Raw genomic sequence first — 21458 nt, forward strand, 5'->3', positions numbered from 1 at the left:
TGATAAAGTTGAGTCAGATCCAAGTAGCGGCGAGCCGTTTGAAGATCTGTACTGGCAACAGTTATGGATAAATTAGGTACATTTTTACCAGCGCTTGCAGCGGATGCCATTTCGGAGGGCAGGATCGAGTTACAGATCGATCCTACTTCTGCCTGACAAAGCTGGGTTCTAGTTTGACTTTCAGAAATAGACCCACAGATCAATTTGATTACAGCTTCCCTTATCCCTCTAATGATATGTGATGATTTTGTGAAATGGCTGGTTAGAAGTGGCCTGCATGGCACTAACACGCCCTCTCTTCCTTTCTTTCTCTTTCTCTCCCTCTCTTTCCTCATCTTCAATGTGGATTTAGAGGGGTGAAGAGTTTGGGAGGGGCTCCCATGTCCTGGGGTGTAAGCCCATAGCCTTGTAGTTAGGCAATGGCGGCCGCTTAGCCACTGGCCTTTGAGACAATTGGCTTGATCCGTGAGGCAATTGCAAAAGTGTTCCCTGGACACCAGAGCCGCCTGATTTGATTGAGATGTGTGGCAGCAGCAGACACCCAGCTATTCTCCTCTCCTCCTCTCCTCTTCTCTCTCTGTCCCCTCTTGCTGCCCGTCTCTCACACTCACTGAGACGGGTTCCTCACCAGCCCTCCTCCACTCCCACACCCTCAACTCCAGTGTCCCCACTGACAGACCGGTAGAATGTGACCCTACCCCCATCTCCCCTCCAGCCTCCCTGCTGCTGCTGTTTGCTACTGACATCCCTGCCAGCACCACATAATTGTCTCCAACACCAGGCAAGACATAAACCCTCCATAATGGGCCTCTTCGCAGCTTAGCATGTCGCCTCTTTAAAGACAAAATGGCCCTCCCGCATCGCCGGGCGGAAATACCTCTCCTTCTCGCATCTATTATTCTCCCACTTTGCTGGAAACAGCGGTGTTGGTTTTTCAGACAAGTGCGATGCCTCGGCCTCTTTTGGCCGGGTTGGAGGGAGCCTCCCGTCCCACCGCCAAACTCATATTTTGTTCTCTCATCCGTGCCGGCCGCTCCGCGATGCTTTGGTACCGCAGCGCACACAGCTGTTCCAGCCAAAGAAGAATGCCATCTTGCACCTGGGAAGTCCCGTGGCCAGGGTTCTGGGATCACAGGCTGGGAAACTAATTGAGGTGAAGGAGACATTGCTGTGAATCGGAAGTACCTCCTCTTTTCCTTCCTCTCCTGACAGTAATATGAAGATGATGACATAATTAAAGATGCTGGTTGCCCATCACAGAGCACGAGCACTTTGTAATTCCATTACAGGACCTCCTGGCCTCCTTGGGTACACTTGCAGAAATTCAGAATGACTGCTGCTCAGTCTGTCAGTGATTCACATCACAAAAATTTGGTCTGTTACAGACTTCACCACTGGCATCCTTCAGACACCACCAGGGTACTCATTCATTGCAGCAAAATCAACACCACAGCAAACAGACACAGCACAGCCACGTTATGAGATCATTCATGGCTTCATGATAAAACCAAAAGGGCGCGCAGTCTCTTCAAATGCTATGGAGTTTATATAGGGCTCTTTATCTGAAAGTATATTCATACCTTCTGAGTATTGCCCAGTAAATAGGGAAATGACCATTAGTCAACATAACAGAAACTTGTACTGTTATATAAGTATACTGTTTGTCATTTGAACCATTTTTCTTGATGTAACAAATAACTATATTTTCATAAATTATTAATGCTCTCTGGCTTAATTCCAGACAATTGTACTTTCGAATAAGGATTTGTAAACCACTTCCTATAACATTCAAGAATGTTCACCTTAAAACCATCTAAAAAAAAGATATATATATATATATATATACATATGCCTTACTTTCATTGGTAAGTGGCTGCGACTTTGATATTTGTCGTTGTGAATGATGACACCACTGAACTAATCACATAACAAAGAATTGAAGTATCTAGCCCTCTCCAGTGTCACATTTCCTTTAGTGCCACCCAATGATATTCAGATATAAGCCTAAACCAACAACTTTCAGTGTTCTGGCTACCTGATTTCTTACACTGTCCTGTCCATCAGTGGCAAAGTTCACTGTTGAATGTAATCAAGCCCATCAGATTCTTGTTTCTTTTCTCAGTTCCTCATTTCAATTAATGTCAGCTAAAAAGACAGTAGGGCATACCTCTATTGAATTTCAGCCTAGTTTTGCATCCTTCTACTTCCTAACCGGTGAAAGATGTTTGGGGAATATCATATGGCTGATGGAAAGTGGCAACTTTCTCACACAATCATAAAGCTTCAGATATCAGTTTTAAAACATTATTTTCTTGGGGGGGGGGTGGCACTATTCATTTACTTTGTTGGCCTCTGGAAAGAGATGTCTGTAAAATCCACAGATCAACTGCGCTTACAAAGTAAATGCATTCCCAATGGCAGAGTCACTTTAAAACTACGAGCTACACGGAAGGAAACCATCTGGTCACGATCCAACAACTGGTTTACCATTCCTTGAAGAGAATGTATTACCTTCCTACTCCTACAGGGGAAAAACTAAACAACAGCACAGGGGAGTCAAAAAAATGAAATAAAGTGACAGCTACTACAGGAGGAAGGAAAGCCACCAGTCAATGATCCTGTGTGCCTATAGAATCACTTCAGTACATCTTTATGAAGATTAATCTTCCATCTCCATCACTCCCCCATCCCCCCCCCCCCAAAAAAAAGAAACATTCAACTCATTCATGCAACAGACCTGTAAGTTGAATCAGTCTAATATGACAGTTTATGAACATTTTATATTCTATTTTCTAATACCATTTTCAAAATATCACCACATATCACAAACTGATTTATAGACAAAGAAATCATCACAGATAGACTTTCCTTGCACTTTTGTTATCCATTCTTATCTCACAGAACATAATTATAGAGCTAAAAATATTCTTTGAAATTATTGATCTACTGGGTTAATCTTTCATATCTTGTCAAAAGATCTTGTCAAAAGATCCATTCTGTAAATTCTGAAGATTATAAACTATAATGACTTGCTTTTGATGGCTATCGCTCTGATGAGAAAGCAACGCAACATGTGTAATTTTCTTAGCTGGGAAATCCCTGATGTGGCCAAGCTATGCCAAGACTTGGATCATGATACATAAGAACTGCACAGCCCTTCAAACAATGTATAACATATCTCTTTACTCTTCATCAATCTTTTCTGGCATTGTTGTTTTTTTGCTCTTTCAAAACCGAGTAGCTGGACTTATGACGGAAACATGATCCCTGATGTGCACTTGCTCTTGAAACAACCTACAGCATTAAAGCTACTTGAGTTTTACAGTTATCCTCGTAATAGCATGTACATGGCTTTAGCGTCAGCGTAAATATATGCTAACCCTTTGTAAATCAAAGTTATTACCTTCACGAAAGTAATGAACTCTTATCAAATTGCAGTCAGGAACACATATATACCTTACCCCAATGGATAATTTAAACTGACAATCACCTACAATATATATAGCCATTCAATGAGTAAATAGTTCATTATTGGGGGCCAACAGACATAAGAGCTATATAATGTGATGAACACGTGAAGTGTTAGACTCGATTGGATAATAATTCTGAATAAAGTGTTTGGTAATTTGATTATATGTTACATACATCATTTTGTCTAGAAAATGAGTAGCACCAGAAAGCTGATTTTTGTGACTGCTATAAAGGGAAGATTTGAGGGAATGAAAATGTCTGTATGGAAATATTAACTTGATAGAGGAAATGGTAGAAAATGAAGTCTGGTGAAAGACAGAATGGCTGCTTGGGCTTGAGATGGCTGACTAGAGAGTGTTAGCAGTAACCTTTGAAGTGAGACATCCGCAACGAAGCGTTGGGAGTGATGTTGGGAGGTTGCCGGTCTCAGCAGGAGAAGGAAACAACATCAAATTTAATCTCTGAGAACTTTTTCACTATCTCTCTCTCTCTCTCTCCATCTATTTCTCTTCTTTTTTTTCCATGCTGAGACGTGTGCCAGGTAGGTTGATCAGCAAACATGCAACTGAATAATGACCCAGTCCCACCCCACATGCTTCACCACAGCATCTGTCACGATATTGCTCTGAAGGCACACCTCATTTACTTCAAGAAAAGGGGAAATAGAATTGGTAGGTTGCCCTTATAAACTCTTAGTAATCAAAATTTGTCTTCCCTAAGAAATAGTTTGAATAGATTTTGTGGCAAGCATATATAGCAAGGTTAAAAGAAGTGGTTGGAAATTAGTTGGTTTGACCATTTTGCTCTGATCATGAATAAAATGTACGCCCTACACAAAATTATTTTTAGATTGGAATCATCCATACACTTTCTTCAGCTGTCAATAATATTCTATTTCAAGTAATTGGCAGGAAAAAGTAATAGCCAAGTTGAGGAAAACAAGCTCCCATGAGATAGAAACACATGCACATCTTTGACGAAAATATAGATATATAATTATGAATACGTTAAGATATGCGTATATATATACACACATATATAATATATATAAACTTATGAAGCTTGATCCCTATTAAAGCTATGTATTTTTACAAACAGTGAACACCAACACTTGCGAAAATGTTGCCAATAGCATCCTTATCCATTTTCCTTCAGTATGTTTTCAAGTGTAGAAGAGCAATAACGGATGTAAAATGTCTGAGAGAGAAAAAAAAAACCCACAAATTTACACGATGCGGGTTGCCAGGCACCCATACCAATGATCCAGCTGGGAGGTTAGTGAGGGGAGATGAAATTGCATTAGTATCCGTTGACGACCCACGGTACACTCAGCTGTCACGGGTCATGCCACAGGATGCAGAGCTCCCCATTTGAGATGCACTTATTCAAGGAATATATATATATATGTATATATATATATGCCTGTGGATATGTCACACAAATCGAAGTGTACGTTATGGCAATTCAATGGTAGAAAACAAACAGAGCATTGCATTCTGCTTTGAGAGAGAGATACTACTGAAGTATGATATAAACTTCTATACATTGTACTATATTTCTACACACAAACACACGTTATTAATATGTGTATGTATACATTATATATAATACTTAAATTTATGTTTATAGTTACATACAAGAATATATAACTGCACATAGAAGATTGCCTTATTTGACTCATCTTTCTCTGTCTTAACCCGTTGAGGATGGACTGATTTTGCTACAACACGCATTTCCCATAGACACCTGCCCGAGTATACTCAGGACTCGTCCTCAACGGGTTAAGTTGGTATATGGAGTTATTTAAGACTAAGTTGAAGACTCATTTGTTTCATGATATTTGAACTTTTCTCATTTCTTTATCTTATCTTCATGCTTTCATCTACAATTGCACCTTCAGCATTTCACTGATGGAAATGGCACAATATAAATTGTAATTATCATTTTATACAGCAGCCTAATACATTAGCAGAAATAAGAGATATGATGGTTTTATATTGCAGCAAGAAATTGCCCATTGCAATTCACACCAAAGTGGCCAGAATTTGCGAAAATGCACACGGAAGTTCTTGTCTGCAGAATAAATTGAATGTCAGTGACCATTCATGAAAAAAGGTTGTTGGCTCCAATACATGAAATCTATATTGTAATGAATGAAGCAAAGGGAAAAAAAATGGAAAAACATATTCATATTCTTTGGCAATTTTTCCCCCTATTTCATTACATTGAATTTTCATGCTTCATTTAATAAATTGAGTCTAAGCCAATCATATCACAGCCTGCAATTGAGATATGCATTTTTCTGAACAATTAAACTTTTTGAGTTCTAAAGTTTATTACAATATGACTGGTATTTTTACAGCTCACGTAGATCATTATTGTTAGATCTCCTGAACACAATCTCCACTTTAAAAATGGGTAATGGTTTTTATTGCAGGAATTGGCCTAACTCACAGGGCTCTCATAATGCAAGATGATGATGGGAGAAGAGTAATCAAACAATAGCATGAGATAGAGTCCTTACAGCCAGTTTCAGAAGGAGAAAGAGAAGTATAACTTGCAGTACTAGGCAATTCCACGAATGAAAACGCTCATCACGACAAACTGCATAACAGAGAGCTTTATGAATTGATATGAAGACAGATAAAGAGGTACATGGCTAGATAGATAGACCAAAAAAAAAGGCAAAGAAAATAAATAGGACGAAAAGAGGAACATAATATTTACGATATTGTGGCAAAACAATGGACAGGCAAAATCATGATCTATGGGAATCAGTTTTCCCCTTTTTTTACACTTTATTCGAGAGGAGGCCTAGACCTAAACCAAAGATGATATCTACATAGCAAAGTCTATATTTTCATAATGGGGTAACAGTTTGCTATGAATATATTGAGAGCTTCATGAGGTATACACATGCATGACACTGTTCATCTCACTGATTTCATCTATAGAGGTTTAACCATGAATAGATATTATAATCTGATAAGTTCCCTCCTCCGTCAGCATTTGGTTAGACAGAATCTTGGTCAAACAAAGGTGGAACCTTTACTATCTTTTTCTTTGTATTTTTTTCCTTTTTCCAATTAACACCCCCCTTTCCTCGAGTAAAAATCATTACTCGGCAGCAGCCGCTGTAAAATTTCAAAAGAGGAAGTCAGTTGAGCTCCCTCAAATCTTCCTTCCTCCAATGAACAAATTTGGAAGTCAGAGGACTCTTTTGGCATATCCTGAGGGGAAAGTTTCAATTGCCATTTATATTGAGCAACAAGAACACTTTTCTATCGGCCCCTTTCCAGTTTCTGTCATAGATTGCAGGAAAAGATTATCACCTTTGTTATCCAATAACCAATTAAATTTAACTGTTGCAACATGACTCCCACGATTTTATGGGTATTAACTCACCATTGTCCTGAACAGTGACAAACACACACAATAATGGTATCAAAGAACTACAGAATCAAAGAAGAGCATGTCTAACCCATGATACAAGTGGAATAATGATATCATCAGATAAGAGCCAGAAAGGCGCTGTCGTGTTCTAAGATTTGAGAGTAAATAGAAATGAACAATTGATTTTCATGAAATAAAAAGCTAACTTAATCAAAAGTGGATAGATTTATAAGCATTTTTCCAAATATTAGATGAAATAGCACCCTTTTTTTATTTTCAACATTTTACTGAAAATGAAATCAATCTAAATGTGACACAAGAGGACAACAAGCTCTACAATGTGATACCAATAATTCAATACCCCCCCCAAAAAAAAAAAAAATGCAATAATGCCCTTCTTGTTCTCAACCAATGATATACTGAATGTCTTTCCCTATAAGATTTTCACTTCTTCTGTAACAATCATAACCTTGGGCGGAAAAAACAACAACACAAAAACAAGCTTTCACTCAAAAACTTATAATTGGCTGTTTCATCAGCAATTGACAAAGATGAAAAAAGATGGTTAGGTATAATGTAATCAATTAAATGGCAATATTCCTGATCCATGGCAAATTAAGAACTTTGTCCAACCAGCATACTTGGCACACCTGGATATTCAACTGTCTAGTATGACTTTTTTGTCCTTGCCTATGTAAACTAGGGAGGCATACACTGAAAGAGCTCTGTTTAAATACATTTTTTTTTCCTCCATCAAAATGACTTTGTCAGAAACCTACTTCATCGGAACTAACACCTGTACCAACACAAATTTGTTTATTTCCCTGTCACTCTGGTCTTTTGTCCATTACAATTTGCTTCCATTTTCCATCAAACCTTATTTGCCAGGAGTCATAATTTTCCTGTTTCAGAATAATGCAAAAAGAATTGAAATTTTGGAAACAAATGATTCATCATGTAGCATAATTGGTCAGACTTAGTTTAAGCATTGTAGCATTTCATGAGAGTACAGAAATGGATTACAGGTTAGGCCCTACCATTTCAACGTATCATGAATCATCAGTTTGTTTCTGTAAAAAATTAGTTCCTAAATGATACACAGCTCAACTACAAAAACACACGAATGCAAAGGAAGTGGTAGATACTAGTTTATAGAATGTATTCAACAAACGGAAATAGTAAATATGAGGTCAAATGATGCAAGTTCACATCATTTGCACTATTCTCCTGACTATAAGAAAATCAGTTATGAATTTCATGATCAATGGATGTTTCAAAACATTTTCTGCCAGTACAGCCGATGTCAAAAGCGACGGTATTTGTCACCTCTATTCACTAAAGATTTTGATGCCTTGTGCAAAGGGGTCAGCAGCAGTTGAAATTGTGAAATTGTCCACACTTACAGAACCAGGAAAGAAGTGGCTGAAGGTGCAAATTGGAATCAAATTATAAATGGATAGATGCACAGCAATTAAGGTTAGTTGAATCCTGAAGTAGATTGAAATAAATTTCCCACAGCTGGTGATGGGTTTTATGCAGCCCCTTATAGGGTTAGGGTGCCATAAAGCCACGCTGCCTTAATGGGATGTGCGTAGCTGCTGGTTGTTTCGTTCGGTTCCTCACCATTTTGCGTTACGTTTTTGAACACATAGGTCAAAATACTTAGCCCGCGGCAGCATATACCCCCAATAGTCATTTGTTTTTATAGGAAACCATTATCTGCGCAGGCAGTGGCATGTTTATGGTCGATAATGAAATAAGTGACTACTTTGTTTTGACTTGTCAATAGAGCGGGCGATGTCTACCTAATTGTTCAGTCCATGGATTCGTATACACCTTAACCTGTGAGGTCGCGAGCCCAGCAAGAGATAAGGCCGGAGAAGGCAGACTCACTTAAATGGCGTGTCAAATGTTCTGCTCAAAATAAAACCATATTTTTTTGTTGTTGCAAAAATATCCCACTAATAATGTTTTAATGTAAATGAAGATTTTTATTGCAAAACGGGCTAAGCACCATTTTCAAACATTTCAAAGTAAGTCCATCATCAGATAGAGCAAACTTAAACCTTTCTGTAATACCTCACTTGTAATGTAACAAGGAATATTCTAGAAATTATGATTAAATATATCCTGTATTTTCTTACCATTTTCTTTGTTTTCTAATCACGAATATCTCAACTTAACAAGAATGGAGTTAGCTTGTTTTGCAATAAAACTCTTAAAATCATAATGGGGATTTATGGAAATTGTTTTGTGATATGTGTAACTGCATATATCAGAGTTTGAATCTTAAACTGATGAGAGTTTTAGATTTATTCTTTCCAAATATATGAAACAGATTTGCATTTCTAAATTTGAATGAAAGTTTAATTTTTATAGACTGACTGCATAACTGAAATGCCATCAGCATCTAAGTAAAGACCAGTATAGAACGTATTAGAAGGGATAGATATGGGAATCTTCAACATCCAATCTTCTAAAAAATAAATTCAATACTAGAGATACATTTGAAATCCGAGCAGGAGACTGTTGGATAAGGCAGGTCTTAGAAAGTAGAAAATTGACAGTATCTGAACCACAGGATAAGATGATATGGTATACTCTACGAATGCTACTGTTTCAACGCTGGTGCTGCAAGTTATCACACGACCTGGCAAGAGTGGATTCAATTCCCAACCTGTAAATAACAAAACCTTGGGATTGTGAAACACAGGTAATGAGAGATTTGAACAAAGAGGAAAAACAAGATCTATGTCATAAATGGAGTCCCCCAACAGACATGCTGGTTGTCCTGCCAAAAATAGATTTCTTGAGAAACGCGGTATCTATGTGGGTAGAATGTTGTCGTAACTTGGCAGCAGCACATGAGCAATATACCGCTACTCAAGAACAGGTGAGATAAAGGGAAGACGAATACGAGTAAAGCAAAGCTGGCTACCTGGGCACGAGGTAAACTATAAATAAAGTACTAAAGATTAATGATACAGTAAAATTTGTTGAGTGAGAGCGGTTGCCTCTAATATTCTGCGGTGTCCTATTTGTAAATGCTACATGTTAAATCTTCTCGTGAGAAATTGGACGACAACTGGAAATGGAAATGGATGAAAGAGAGTAAAAGAACTGATGAAAAGTAAGGGTACAATGAATATTGTATGACATACGTGTTTAATATGTTGGTTACAGTAAGATTTAGCTGAAAGTCCTATATATGTGCAGTTTCAGTCTTGTAACAAAATGCAAATCAATCATAAATCAGATTACTGTACATGTTTTCCCCTGTGAACACGAGTCGGACCAAATCATCTGGTATTTGACTTGAAATCCTTTCTGAATGTGTTTAAGATTGCCTTACTTTTTCAAAAAACAACAGCAAACAAACAAACAATCCTATTAGGTACAGATAAAAAGTTGTAGGTGTTCATTTAGAGATATACAGTATATAACACCTGTTCTCAGTTTTAAAGCAATAGTCAAACAAATACCTTACTAATATGTGATTTTATCATAGAGCACCTATCAATTCATTGAGAAGTAAAAATGGAGAAAAATTTGTTATTACAAAAGGAGAAAGCTAATAACAAATCAAAATATTGTTATGGACCGAAATCAGTGGAATGCTCATGGCCCAGACTTGATCCATTTTGACCACACCAGCAGGAATCATTGTGTCCATGCACATGAGAGTGAGCTCTGCCAGAGCTCCAGGGCTAGCTCTCCCTCAGCTGCTGCTGCTGCCTTTCAGCTGCTCTGCCAGCTACTAGCCATTTCACAGCCAGTCCATCACGACTGCTGGATGTTCAAGTCTTCAGCGATTTGCCAACCACCGTTTTCCATTCATCAAAATTCCTCTTATTTCATCAAGGAAAAGGACTAGAAAGTACATTACACCTTTATATCCAAATTGCATGGAATTCATAGGGTCCCAATTTGCCTTCATCTCACCCTAGGCAGTATTCATTAGGACCTATCCCATTCACTGCAAGTTTTCTTCCCATGAACTCTTTATTTTCCAATATATTCTGCATCTGTTAGATCTATGAGATGTGTCAGGTAGCGAAGACAGAAGCAGGTTCTCAAAAGAGAGGATCAGTCATTACATTCTTGATGAATTAAATCTGGTGGTCAGAACAATGGAAAATTATACCAGCAGAGAGACTTTAAATCATTCATCTCTGGTTAGATCAAGAACGACTTAACTCCATGAGATGAAAGCTGCAGACGTCACAGTTAAGAAGAACTTTGACTTCATGCTCAAATATTTTACTGTGACAATCATTACTATGAAAACGTGTAATGGGATGTCAGTACATCAGACAAGGCACAGACAATAAATTCAAGAAATTCTGGCTTTTACACTTGCCTCATCTGGCTTATATATATCTGGCTAATGTTTTGGGTTTTTTATGTTTCTTTTTTCTTTCGTGACTAATATGAAGATAAAGACACATTGTTTAACAACGAAAGTCAGTATATAGGTATAAATTCTGGTTTCTCTTTCCACACTATGACCGGGAAAGCAAAACTACAATATCGACAAAGGACAGCCCTGATGAATTATCTGTCCACACACATTCAGGACAAGCTGACTGTCCATTCTAGCTGTACAGTCAGAGGTGTAAGGGACAAATTGTCTTCATAAAAGTGAAAAAAAAATCAGAAAAAAAGGCCTGTTTGGTTCACACTAACCCATCTTAGAAGCTGGCTCATTCTACCTGTTATAAGACTGTGAGCTACTATAAAATCAAAAAATTTTGCATGTATGAAGCTTGCAAATTCCACAGGGAGCTAGGATCAGTGAAAGTAAAATACATGCAAAAGTTTTTGTCTGCATACCAAACTGAATGCCAGAGAGGCAATTCATGAAAGTTTTATGCTGCAAAGAAAGATCGTCGGCTCCAATCCATGAAAGTTTCATACAACGAATGCTTCAGGTTTTACAGTACCAGCCTGTACCAGATCCTGTGAAACTTGAGCTTTTATTTCATCCCTTCCCATTCATTGTTCAAGTCATGGTAGACCAAAGATTTTGATCATGACTGGTTTTTATTTTTCGCGTTTAGACTCCATCTTCTTTATCATCTACGATGTTCTTACAATTTGACTGCTACCTGATTTGAGAGCATAAAGGATGACACTCAAGCTTTAAGATACCAGAGACAGGATTTATATCATACTATTCCTTACCTGGAGCCCTTGCTTACTACCTTCCATCTAAAATACTGATGTAGTTTATTTCATGCATTGTGACAAACTCAACTTAATTCATATTCACCTATTACATTTGTGATTTATTTTCACAATAAACATAGAAAAGAATTTACGGCAGATTCTCTTTTTCATGATAAAGTTATCAACTAGGAGCAAAACAAAAACCCCATTAGAAAACAGTGCTCGTTTTTTTATATTAACATATTAAATCCAAGTCAAATTCTTACATGTCAAGATAAGATTACGGTATTTAGGAAAAACAGAACAGACATTCCAAACAAATTGCCACACCACTTATCAACGTATAAATGCAAATTATGCATGAGCTTGTAAATACATATGGGAAAAACGATTACACCAATACAAATGGGAAGAACACAACTCAGAGAAACATAACAAATTAGAGCATGTCCATTAAGCGAACTCTTTCCTTCAGTGCATTACCACTATAAAACAGCCAGTGTATGTGTGTTGCCTGCTGTTGCATAAGTGTTCGTACATCTATCTTACTGTGCTTTTCTCTAAAGTCCTGCTCCTTCCATGATACCTAGGTATAAAGGCATGACACCTAATATGACATTCAGAGCAGGTATTTTGATTTGTCTTCTCATTAAAACTGCTGATAAATTGAGAATTGATATACTTTAAGTAATTTATTGAACTACTTGCACAGATCACGAACTGCTTTTTGAGTAGAAATGATTGCACTTGAACAGTATACTATATGCTTAAACATAAAATATCTTCTCCATTGTCTGAACATAGCAAAAGAATATAAATGAAAATAAAGAGAATAAAGAACAGATAGAATAGAACAGAAATATGAAAACTAAACATAGAGAGATTGCCTGGAAGTAACTGAAGTCAAGCAATTGCATTTGGTGTTTTTTTTTTACTACATTAATGATAGCCCCTGTTCCTTTGTCCTAAAATTATCTTTACCAAGCAGAAGTTGAAAAAGAAGTTAGAATAAAAAGGGAAAGAAAAAATGGGGAAGACCAGTGTTAAATCCTAATTTGGAGTTAATTAGTTGACTACCTTTGTGGCTAACTAGAATTCAAGTTGCAGCAGTGCGTCTATCAGCTCCTCTGCTAATGCCTATTGTCCCTGCCGCCGCACTCAGCCGTTTATCAGTAGCCACCAGCCGGACAGGGATGTATATAGCTGGCTGCTATGAGCTGCTAACCAGCAGAGCGGGAACACGGCGGATCCGCTTGCCCTCTCCAGCCCACTGGAGTTCTCTTTGTTTCCCCTACCCCCACCCTCCTCCCCTGAATGCACAGCACCGTGGGTCACCATGCAACCACGGGAAGTCTTCCATTACCAATTAATGCACTCCTTCCCTCCTTACTCGCCCCTCTTTCTCCTCCTCCTAGAAGTCTAGGATTAAAGAATATGGGGAGTTTTTTTATGAATTTTCAGGTTTCTTCACTGGTTTCTAAAAATGAATTGATGCTATGATTTATCTTTTTCCCCTGAGGGCAGTCACTTAAAGCACTGTAATAATGATCTCACTAATCACTGTACACAACTTGTTTTCCTTATCAATTGTAATGAAATAATCCTCTTAAATTCAATGACCAAAAACAGCTCCAAATTCCGGCCTAATGTGAATCAATGTTATATTTAGTCTGAGCCATCATTAGAAAACTGACCTGGTGCACTAATATCAGCAGCCTCTCACTGGCCATGGGGCAAACTAGTTCATAAGCAAGATACTTTTCATTTATTCGGGAAATGGATGTGGCTTAAGAATCAAGAAATCAAACAGGTTTACTTAACTTCCTCTCTATTTAGAATAATCATTTGATTTAAAATTAGAGAAGGGACATGGGGCTTTTCAAGACTAGTTCAATCAATTACTGTCCTACAAATTCACTTTCTTTTTTACTGAGTAACAAGAACAATTTCATCACTGCCCTAGCTCCATGCCAAATGACACTTCAGTGTTAAGATCAATGCACAAAAAGTACATTACATTATCTGATTCTAATGAAGATTTTTTTTTTCATGTACAGTATTACAAATTTTACAAATATAATCTCTGTTCAGTAACAAATCTGTGTCATTGCTTGTCATTAAGGAATTATTTCTGTTGGAAAATAATTTTGATATCTACAAGCTTGAGCCCTGGAATCAAAATATCCTGCAGCTAAAGCCAGAAGCTGGAAGTCAATTTAACAAAAATCCTAATCTAGAATACCCTTAAACTATTAGTCATTGTATTTCCACCTATTTGATGTAAGGAGAAAAAAATATTACAAAACTATAACTGATATCCATTGACATGTATTTTTCACATGGAAGTTTGCATTGAAATAAAAATCTATTTTAAATGTATCTCTGAAATCACATTTTTTTCAATCTGTATGAAAAATGCATTAGACCAAGATGAAACTCATAAGTTGAAAATCGAAGATTTATAAAATCAGAATGGTACCACAGATTCCTGAATATTAAGATTCTGGAGGCCATCTTGTGAAAACACCATGAAATACTGCAAAACTAGAAACATTCATGGCATGAAACTTTCGTGAATTACTGGAGACAGCCTTTTTTTTTGTGGCATGAAATTTTCGCAAATTGCCAACGATGAAGAAAATTTCGAGCATACTACATGCACTTATTGGTGCAGACAAAAACTTCTCACTTTTGCAAATCGTGGCTCCTCACGATATTCATGAAAGTTTCACACACACACAAAATTTCGGGTTTTACAGTAGACGGAAAAGAGCGTTGAGTAGCTGTAACTACCTTTCTGCCATAGATAGAGCTGGGGATCCCTGCAGGAAGAGAGGTAGAGCTGCCAGCTGTAATACATGGACATCGATCCGGGATCCATGGCTGCAGGAAGTCGTAGAAAACACCCTGAAATCACGGGGAAGATACCAGAGTCACCCCCCTGCTACAGACGTGTCGACAGGGTTTGGCGAAATCGGGCAAATTGTCCGAAGTATTGTCTAACTGTCACAAAAGATGCTGGATCTGTCTGACATATATTTATATATTCACTCTCTGAGGACGATGGTGTGTTTTCTTCATGAATCACTTGCGGGCAAAACTAGGAAAGGGATGTGAAAGTAAGATGACAAGTTTGATGTCAACCGATATGACACGTCACAGAAAAAGAAATGGTGAGCTTATGGCATTTAGGTTCTTAATTGATCGCTGTGATGGTAGCATTGGCACAAGATGATAAGAGAAGCAATTGCAACTGCAATTTTGAGAAATGTGAAATCAACGAGAGACGCAAAACAGTAGAAACGCTTCTTTCAAGCTTGGAAATGGAGTAGCGCCATTGAGGTGTGTGTTAAACTGCTCACAGAATTAGATGCATGGTCTGCAATATATATATTTCGGTGCAAGAGCGTAAGTCAGCAAGTGGCTTCTGGGAAGGGGACCCCTCCTTGACAGCAGTGAGTGTGTGTTCTTGTGTGGACAGCTCCAAATTCATCAGAAGAGCCTAAAACTCACTCCTACCAGTCGGCTTGGCCAGCATTCCCTCTGAACCGACCGTTTCATGCAAGCCAGGGATACCGGCAGTGACCAAACACTTCTGGTCCCCCTTCCTGAACAGAGCGTTACTACGCTTATTCGCGAAAGGTGCAAGGTGTTGATGGTGGTAGAGTCAGAGGGATGATGGCGCACCGCAGGTCGTCAGGGACAGACCTTGATTTGTGACGTACATCCGGAATCTTGTCAGGGAACACAGCGACAGGTCGCGGCAGTCCTCCGTGTCACTCTCAACCCACGGCGGCGGCTCATGAATATCAAATCAGGAAGACAATTGCCAATCACCAGTCACAACTCATCCTCTGCAGCTCTGCTAATTGCAACATAATCGTCCAACCTCAGAGATAGATCTGTGATGTCATCACTGGCTTCTCGCTGGGCTACAAGCCATGCGCCCCTGTCCTACCCAGTCTCTAACCACCTTCTTTCTTCTTCTTTTTTTTTCTCTCTCTGGATTGAGGTAATCACCACAACTGTTTGTCAATCTAATTAAAGATCCTGCTCAGATTAATACACCTAGCAAGTAAACAACACCTTCAATCTTCATTCATGCATGGCCAGTAAGCAAACAAAGAGGTTCCACAGTTGAAGAATACAGGGAGGCCAATATCTTTTTTTTTTGCCTGTGATGAGGAAGTCCCAAATCCAACCTGCCACATTCACTCCACTCTCCCACTTGGATTTCCCACCTCCATGGAGAAAGTTATGAAATCAAGAATAAGGGGGAAAAAATTTACTATGCCATGTGTCAGTGATATGAAATGATATGCCGCTCAATAGGGCCTGGGCATGCATGTGTGTATGTGTGTCTAGGTAAGGGATGTGCATGTGTGTGCGTGTGTTTGTATGACTAACTGGACAGTGGAACACGCACACTCATGCATATGCAATCCTGTAATCCAGCAGCCAATGAGAACGCTGACAGCAAAGAGAACTTAGTGAGGCAGTAGAAACAGTTCTTCAAAAGGGGCGGAGCTAATCACCAACTAGTTTGACTCTCCTCTCACTCTCCCTGGCTCTCTCCCTCACTTTCTTTATCACACCTCTCTCTCTTTCTACTCGCTCAGCTCAGCCAAGCTGTCTGTTGTTCAACTGACAATATATATCACTTTCTCTTTCTCTTCCTCTCTGCTATTTCATCACTTTGTTTCTCTGATAGTGAAATACTGTATTTCAAAGGCTAAGGGTAAATGTCTATCTATTGTTCTTTTCTTTTCCACGTGTTTTCTGATGTAAGCATGCATAGTGGAATTCACTCTCTTTGCACATTTTGTTCACCTGTCCCATATTTCCTTTATAGTTTCCCTGGAATCACATGTTCCAACCATTTTCATCACTCAATTTCTGATAGAAATTATTTTCAGAAATTTTACCAAATATGTTCTTCCATATCAGCTTATTTTCATGTCTTTCCTGTTATTCAACCTGCATTTTGTCTGTTGTACAATGTATAATTTTTATCTTATATTCAAATCCATCTGTGCCAATTTTAACAGATATGAGGACATCTTAGTCAAATTGTTGGCGGGATGCAGACTAATCTACATTAGTATCAGTAATTGCTCCAACTCTGAATTTCAAATACCCCTGGTGTCAGCATTTTACATCATATTTTCATTTGAAATGATTAATGTGAACTTTTTAGCAGTAAATTGTTATCTAATCAACAGCTTGCATTAGCTAATTCATCCATTCACTCACCTATCAATCACCTATGTAAGGATCAGTCAGTCACAAATTTTGTTTATCAACCCTGGCAGTCATCCCTACCAAACAGATCATAATCACCATGCAGTTATCTATCAACAAATCTGTCCCGATATCAGGCTTTTCATGTGTCTCTAGAATTTAACTCTTTAGATCTACAGAAGCAGGTATGGCATCAAACCATATGGGGGGGGGGGGGAGGGAGACGTTGAAAAAGGGGTCACTGTGCCAATAGACCGTAGTACACACAAATATGCTTTTTCTCCCTTCACCCTGCCCCCCCCCCCATGAGCAGACCATCAGTGAACACACACACACACACACACACACACACACACACACACACACACACACATTCAAACACAGAATCATACAAGAGGAGAAGGTATGACAAATCGACTCCCCAAGCACCCACCATTGAGCAAATGTTTGCCCCAATGGCGGAGGTCGTGAAACTCCTTGATTGATCACAATTAGCAGCAACAAAAGAAGGGGAAGCAATCGACAACAAGCCTCCTGAAACTTGTATCAGTTTTCTCAGTGCCAGCAACGGTCAGAGTCCAGCCATATTGGAGAATCAACTTCAGAGTGGAGTGTTTTTATATTTCATTTTTGTTTCAATATACCATGGAAACTTTTCATCAACATTCATGTTTTTTGTACTATCATCAAAATCATATTGCAATAAAACAACTTTTGTACTTTAATTTCTTTTCATCAGATGTAATTCCAGTGATTCAACATGTTAAAATTAACCCCTGTTCATAAAAAGGTCAAATCACAACAGCTTAACAGAAAATTGTTAATCATGATTTTCATGCAGAGAAATCCCTCTTTTTGTGCTATGCAGGCATTTAGGACTTCAAAACATTCTAAAAATCTTGTTTTGTAGAATTAATCATGAAAAATTATGAAATCTTAATAAATATCAAAGTCTTGTTATTTCACAAGTCAAGCACCTGAGTTACCCTTTGTAATAGCCAACACACCTAGAATACATTATTAGACCTTGAAAGGGAAAATTAGATGCCACATAATTGCATGATATTACATAAAGCAAACATGATTCTGTCTGAACAATTCTTTATTTAAAAAAATAAAAATCATGATTTCAAGATACCAAACTACAGGAGAGAGCCACTGTAACCTTTTGCTTGAATCATGAAGGTGGAATATGATATCGCATTATGTAATGAAATTATGTCTAATTCTTATCTGATTCCTCCGTTAAAATAACAGTCAACCCAGTGCATATATGGAAACTTTCTGTGCACTGAACATAGTCTGTGGGGGTTTACAGTCTGGTTGAAAAAGAAGTTAAAGTCATCATATTGGTTGCCGCAGAATATCACAGCATCAGACATAATCAGTTTTCCTGTGTTATATGTATAATGAAGTATACTGACAGGGAATTAAAGGTAGTAAAACTGCACATCATACATAAACATGCACCTGAAATTGCCAACAATTTAACCTGGTACATTTGTGTCATCCACAAAGTATGCTATACTGTCAAAGTGGATATTTTCGCGCGACTAATTTTTCGCACTCAGGCGGGTAAGAAGAGTTTCATGCTTTTAATTTGGCGGAATAAAGACTTCAACTACTGGAACATATGGCAAGCAAAAATATTTGCATGCTTTTATTTTTGCACTAAATTCTGGTAGCGCGAAAATCTTACACTGCGAAATTTTCCACTTTTACAGTACATAAACATTCTCCTGAAATTGCTGACAATTTAAAGGGATAGTATAGTTTTGGTTGAGGTGGAGATTCAGGTTCTATCTCTTTGTGAGATGACTAGAAACCACTTACATGAAATATCAAAGAGCATACAAATTCTAAGAGGAATTAGAAGCTTATTTGATAAAAATTGGGTTTGAAGTGACCGAGATATCAAAAAAAACAAACAAAACAAACAAACCAAAGAGGTCCTAATAAAACGTGGGACCCACCTATTATCAGGCCCTCTTTGTTTTGCTTTTTTTTTTTTAGATATCTTAGCTATTTCAAAACAGATTTTCATCAAATAACTTTGAATTTCTCTTAGATTTGTCTGCTCTTTAATATTTCATATAAGTACTTTCATATTATCTCACAAAAAAATTTAAAACCTGAATCCCCATCTCAACCAAAACTATACCATCCCTTTAACCTAGGACATTGTATCATTCACAGAGTGTGCTATGGATCCCTTGTGTGAAATGTCACCCAAAAATTGTTAGTGAATCTCTCTGTGTCCCCTGCCTTGGCCTGCATTACAAAGGGAAAAGATTACCCTGAAAATAAGTTTGCCTGAATAGAAGTACTGAGTGGAAAGAATGAGGTCAGAGAAAGTTTGATAAAATTCCTATCAAATTAAGAAAGTTATGATTTTTGAAGTTGTGATCAGTCAAACACAAATTGGCAACTCCATGGTGCAACAGGTGAGTTTACCTTCCATTTGCCATGTGCACAAAACCCAACAAAATCACTTATTTTTGTTATTAATGGTGGAACATGATTCTCACATAAAAGGGTTGTATAGGAAGACATTTACAATGACTGTATTGAGGGTGTATGCACAATTGAAAAAATCCCTGGATGGAAAAATGAAAATTTCTTATTCTATAGCACAGTGCAAATGAGGGATAAGCCCACATACGATGTCACAGAATTGCCAATTTCTGTTTGATCAATGACAACTTCAGAAAATCATATTTAACTCAGTATTTATCAGAATTTGGTCAAATTTTTATTATTGAGTTCTTCTAATTTTTCCATTTTCTTTCACACAAACTAATTTCCAAGGTGGATTTTCCCCTTTTTGGAAGTACTGTTGTGGAAAGCAATTCCTCATTATTTTTAAGAGTCGTAAGAATGGAGACTTTTAAATAGTATGAATTATTATTGGGTTGAAAGCCATTTTTTATATGTTTTAAAGTAAGTCCATCACCAGAATAAGCAAAATAAAACCTTTCCAGTGATACCCTACTTGTTACATAAGAAGGAATATCCTTGAAGTTATGATAAAAAATATCCCAATTGTTTTCTTTGTTTTTGAGCAGCTTTAATCACAAATATCTCAAATTGGCAAGAATGGAGTTAACTCATTTTGCTATCAAACTCTTCATATGGAAACCCTAACTGCTGCCACACATCAAACTCTGGGAACATAAGACTGTCTTTGAATGTGGTGGAACATCATAAATGTGTCACGTACAAAGTGATGATCCCAAGCAATGATTTCTCCCTTGGGCTGTGTGCTTCAGGACCCCCCCCCCCCCCCCCCTTACAAATGTGAGGAAATGGAGTGATTGGTTAAAGGAAACCAAAACCCAAATATAGATTTGGATAGAGTGAAAGTACCATTATTAGTAGAAAATATCATTTGAGGTTTGAGGAAAATTGGACAGTCTATTCAAAAGTTATTAATTCCTAAAGTTTCAGTGCAGTAACTGCTGGATAGAGACTACTACAGTTCATTACATCATTGTGGACAACAATACAAAGAAAATATATGGAAAATTCCACAAAATTTAATTTTTCATGGACAGTAGGCCTCCACATTCCATCGGCATGGTACTGACACATGTTAAGGGTAATACTATTCCCTCTGCTTTCTGAAAGAGGTAAGCATAATGCTAGAAAAGTGAAAATATGATGAATTTTCTCTATATTTTCTATATAATAATTATTATAATGAATTAATGAACTGTAGTAATCTCCTTGTCCAGCAATGACAGCACCGAAACTTTAAAAATTCATAACTTTTGAACAAAATGTCCAATTTTCTTCAAACTTTCGCTGATTAGTTCAACTAATACTGCTTCTTTCATTCAAGCCACATTTGTATTTAGGTTTTGGTCTACTTTAATCAACATCTGGACCTGTACTTTGAGTTAAACAAATCAAGCAGTTCCCAATTTGATCCTCATAGTTTGACTGGTGATGAAAATTGTCTTATGCAATAAGACCTGAATTTGTAATGAAGTTATTTACCAATTTAATTCAGCCCAAATTCTTTGTATGAGGTACTATGATTTCTTTCCACAAGTTTTTTTTTTCTTTGATATGTTTTAACTTTTGCTTTTTAAACCATTTATAAAGAAATCTGCTTTGACTTAAAAAATGTTGTAAAATATCTTGGTAAAATGTTCTTGTTGATATAGTCTGTTTCTTTGATT

General features: G+C 37.6%; 1 protein-coding gene across 1 annotated transcript in view; it reads right to left on the reverse strand.

Moving 5' to 3' along the window:
• LOC139737673 (uncharacterized) overlaps positions 1-15656 on the reverse strand; it is a 56074-nt gene extending 40418 nt beyond the window's left edge. The window contains exon 1 of the mRNA XM_071648355.1: positions 14827-15656. Within this exon, the coding sequence (XP_071504456.1) occupies positions 14827-14914 (88 nt within the window). The 5' untranslated portion in view covers positions 14915-15656. The remainder of the gene's footprint in view (positions 1-14826) is intronic.
• Between the last annotated feature and the right edge of the window lie 5802 nt (positions 15657-21458).

Source organism: Diadema antillarum, unplaced genomic scaffold, assembly GCF_040938485.1.
Source record: "Diadema antillarum isolate AM-2024a unplaced genomic scaffold, OU_Dant_1.0 seq00000698_RagTag, whole genome shotgun sequence".
NCBI classification, from domain to species: domain Eukaryota; kingdom Metazoa; phylum Echinodermata; class Echinoidea; order Diadematoida; family Diadematidae; genus Diadema; species Diadema antillarum.